Raw genomic sequence first — 4,694 nt, forward strand, 5'->3', positions numbered from 1 at the left:
TTTTTTTTTTTTTTTTTTTTTTTTTAGATGGAATCTTGCTCTGTCACCCAGGCTGGAGTGCAGTGGCATGATCTCAGCTTCCTGCAACCTCTGCCTCCCAGATTCAAGTAATTTTCCTGCGTTAGCCTCCCAAGAAGCTAGGACTACTGCTGCCCACCACTACATCCAGCTAATTTTTGTATTTTTAGTAGAGATGGGGTTTTACCATATTGGCCAGGCTTGTCTTGAACTCCTGACCTTGTGATTCACCCACCTCAGCCTCCCAAAGTGCTGGGATTACAGGCATGCACTGCACCCAGCCAGCTGCTCCAGGTCTTATGTGTAAAACTATCTTTTCTTATCTGCTTCCCATAGGGTTCTTGATATGATGAAATGGGATGTCAGAAAAAAATATTTTGAAACCTTCAAAGCATACTATATTAAGTGTTTTTTCTCCCCTCCAAAAAAGAATGAGGGTGCTCTTACAAATAACATGCTATAAAAGATTTGAGGTGGAAGCCTAATTTACCCAGAGGTTAGAACTAAACTCAGTATTTTCTTCAGCCTTATTGAGGTTTGTCATACAAATCTATACAACCTTATTGTATACTACGCATAAAGTACACAATTTGAGGTTTTGACATATGTATATATCCATAACATCATCACCACAATCTACATAGTGAGCATACTCATCACCCTAAAGTTTCCTGATGTCCTTTTGTAAACTCCTCCTTATCCCACCATGTCACACCTTAACATAAATGAAATTTTAGTTCAGGCAGGGCCACAGCAAAAAATTACCACAGGATAGAAAGTAGGGCCCTAAATGAACATGGAAACCACTAACTAATATCCTGAATGGTAGCTTCCAACAAAGGCTTCTGTGGCCACACATTTGTCTGCGGTGTTTGAAACTCTAGTGCCTTTTGTGTCACCACCTCCCCTTTTTTTTTTGACTCGGAGTCTTGCACTGTCACCCAGGCCGGAATGCAATGGCATGATCTTGGCTTACCGCAACCTCCACCTCCCACGTTCAAGTGATTCTCCTGCCTCAGCCTCCTGAGTAGCTGGGATTACAGGTACCACGCCCAGCTAATTATCTGTATTTTTTAGTAGAGGCAGGGTTTTATCATGTTGGCCAAGCTGGTCTTGAACTCCTGACCTCGTGATCCACCCTCCTCAGCCTCCCAAATTGCTGGGATTACAGGCGTGAGCCACTCCACCTGGCCTGTGTCACTCCCCTTTTTGAACACACTTCCATGTGTTCCACAGAAAGCATTATACCTGTTTGGAAACCAACAAAGAAACTGAAAGTAAAAACCCATATGCAATTGCACCTGTAGGCCTGAGGTGCACACAGGGACTCTTACCACTGCCTCGCTCCCTGGAGCAGACAGACTTGACGTTGTATAATGGCTGCCGTGGATCCAAGAAGGAGACATGAGCTTGGGAGCCCACTGCATACACTGACCATTCACTACCATAGGCCAGACACACATTCTCACGGCAGTATGGCAGTTTGGTGGAGAGGAGCTGAAAATAGAGGAGAGATGTACCCATGGCATCAGCAGAGAGTGTAAGGCAGGGATACGACTCCCACCTCAGTGGGCTTCCCTCATACACAAGCCACATAAAGACAAGCCTTGATTATGGAAATAACACTCTGTTCCACCCCTAGGTATACAGGAGAAAGAGGAGGTGACTGTAGTAAACAACAAGACCTAGATACTGAAGGAGACAGGCTGGGGAAAAGGCAAATCTGTAATAAATAATCAGAAGTAGCTAGAAAGGCCAAGGCCTTTCTTGGTAGGATGTTTCAACTATTCAGGTTGTTTCTGGGAATTGTTTAAGGGCACGAAAGCCATGGTCCCACTTGTTGTGTCTGCCACCACTCTCCTCAGTGCTTTTCATATAAAGAGGCTGATCTCTGGCTACCTGCAGCCTACCCTCCCACCTGATTGGGAATTGTACACTACAGAAAGCCCACTCATGGACTAGCTTAATCCCAGATAACCCACATCAGACTTAACCCTGGGTCTTTGTCAGTTAGCAAACCTTCAGTGGGTGCATACTACTCATAAGACACCACCCAGGGTCAGTGAAGCTCAAAGGCTATTGTGATATGAAGGAATCACTAATTCCTGGAACCCTGTTTCCTCTTGCAAAGGCCTCTAGGATAAGAAGATGACAAAAAGCTGGACTCAGTGGCTCATGCCTGTAATCCCACCACTTTGGGAGGCCAAGGCGGGTAGATTACCTGAGGTCAGGAGTTCAAGACCAGTCTGGCCAACACGGTGAGACCCCATCTCTACTAAAAATATAAAAAATTAGCCTGGTGTGGTGGTGCACACCTGTAAATCCAGCTACTCAGGAGACTGAGGCAGGAGAATCGCTTAAACCTGGGAAGTGGAGGTTGCAGCGAGCCAAGATTGCGCCGCTGTACTCCAGCCTAGGCGACAGAGTGAGGCTCTATCTCAAAAAAAAAAAAAAAAAAGATAAATGATTCACATGTAAGTTTAACTCTATGTAAAAGCTGCTTGTTGAGTCTCCCTTATAAATGCTTGTGACTACAAATGTTTTGAATTTTGGATTTATCCAGATTTTTAAATATCTGCCTAATGTATTAAGCTATCTTGGGGAAGGCACCCAAGTCTAACCACAAAATTCTCATTTGTTTCATATACATCTTTTTTTTTTTTTTTTTTTTTTTTTAAAGATAGGATCTTACTCTGCTGCCTAGGCTGGAGTGCAAGTGGCACGATCTCAGCTGACTACAACCTCCGTCTCCCAGGTTCAAGCGATTTTCCTGTCTCAGCCTCCCTAATAGCTGGGATTATAGGCATGCACCACCATGCCGAGATAATTTTGTTTGTTTATTTATTTATTTATTTATTTGAGACGGAGTTTCGCTCTTGTTACCCAGGCTGGAATGCAATGGCGCGATCTCGGCTCACCGCAACCTCTGCCTCCTGGGTTCAGGCAATTCTCCTGCCTCAGCCTCCTGAGTAGCTGGGATTACAGGCACGCACCACCATGCCCAGCTGATTTTTTGTATTTTTTTTAGTAGAGACGGGGTTTCACCATGTTGACCAGGATGGTCTCGATCTCTTGACCTCGTGATCCACCCGCCTCGGCCTCCCACAGTGCTGGGATTACAGGCTTGAGCCACCGCGCCCGGCCTTGATAATTTTTTTTTTTTTGGAGTCTTGCTCTGTAGCCCAGGCTGGAGTGCAGTGGCCCGATCTCAGCTCACTGCAACCTCTGCCTCTTGGGTCCCTGTTCAAGGAATTATCCTACCTCAGCCTCCCAAGTAACTGGGATTCCAGGCACGAGCCACCATGCCCAGCTAATTTTTGTAATTTTTAGTAGAGACAAGGTTTTACCATGTTGGCCAGTCTAGTCTTGAATTCCTGACCTTGTGATCCACCCACCTCGGCCTCCCAAAGTGCTGGGATTACAGGCGTGAGCCATAGTGCCTGGCCTAACTTTTGTATTTTTAGTAGAGACGCAGACTCACCATGTTGGCCAGGCTGGTCTTGAACTCCAGATCTCAGCTGATCTGACCACCTCGGCCTCCCAAAGTGCTGGGATTACAGGCGTGAGCTACCATGCACAGCCAAGAACTGGTCTTTAAACAATAAGTGAGACCAGGTTCAATGGCTCATGCTTTAACTCCCAACACTTTGTGAGACCCAGGTGGGAGATCACTTGAGGTCAGGAGTTCAAAACCAACCTGGGCAACATAACAAAGACTCTGTCTCTACAAAAATTAAACAAAACGAAACAAACAAAAATGCCCAGATGGGTGTGGTGACACATGCCTATAGTCTCAGCTACTTGGGAGGCTGAGGCAAGAGGACTGCTTATGCCCAGGAGTTCAAGGGCATACTGATCCATGAGCTATGACTGCACTCCAGATTGGGTGACAGAGTAAGACCCTATATTTATTGTCTCAGTATAAATAAAATAAAAATACCAACCTGGTCAACATGGGGAAACCCTGTTTCTACTAAAAATACAAAAGAATAGCTGGGCATGTTGGCAGACACCTGTAATCCCAGCTACTCAGGTGGCTGGGGCATAAGAATTGCTTCAACCCAGGAGGCAGAGGTTGCAGTGAGCCAAGATTGCACCATTGCACTCCAGCCTGGGTGTCAGGGTGAGACTCTGTCTCAAAAATAAATAAATAGATAAATGAAATAAACAAGAATGAAAAAGCTCTGGGAGAATTACAGAATTTTAACAGTAAGGTAAGTTATTAGGTAAAACAACCAAATCATGTTCATCACACCTTAGACAGTGTATTTTCAGCCTTCCAGAGATGAAAGTAGCCATCCAGAGACACTGCTCCCAGTTCCTACAAGAGCAATGAAAACCAGGTTATATTCTCATCTGTAGCAACTAATGTACAATAGTAAGCAGGCACAAATCCTAAGGTCAGGGTCCTTTACTCCTAGGTTGTGATGATTCCAGCAGAGATGCCAGTAATTATTAGACTATTACTTTACCCTATAAAATGCAGCTGGACAACATATTAAATTAAGGTTGCCCGTAATAACACAAGCACCCATGTGAGGAGGTTCAAAAACTTCTCACTATGTCATCATTCCCTCAACATCCTGTTGGAGAATTAAAGTAGGACACACATATGAAGGATAGTTTCATAATCTAGTGTGAGAATTTCTTTTCTCTCTCTCTTTTTTTTTTAAGAC

At 44.6% G+C, this 4,694-nt stretch overlaps 1 protein-coding gene across 1 annotated transcript in view; it reads right to left on the minus strand.

The window, feature by feature from the left end:
* Positions 1-1,152: 1,152 nt before the first annotated feature.
* The window catches only part of LOC116547411 (DDB1- and CUL4-associated factor 12-like), a 5,434-nt gene continuing 1,892 nt past the window's right edge, over positions 1,153-4,694 (minus strand). The window contains exons 2-3 of the mRNA XM_032273379.1: positions 4,274-4,339; positions 1,153-1,515 (exon numbers count right to left, since the gene is read on the minus strand). Coding sequence (XP_032129270.1) covers positions 1,261-1,515; positions 4,274-4,339 — 321 coding nt within the window. The 3' untranslated portion in view covers positions 1,153-1,260. The remainder of the gene's footprint in view (positions 1,516-4,273; positions 4,340-4,694) is intronic.

Source organism: Sapajus apella, unplaced genomic scaffold (assembly GCF_009761245.1).
Source record: "Sapajus apella isolate SASKATOON/1434 unplaced genomic scaffold, GSC_monkey_1.0 scaffold3018, whole genome shotgun sequence".
Lineage (NCBI taxonomy): Eukaryota > Metazoa > Chordata > Mammalia > Primates > Cebidae > Sapajus > Sapajus apella.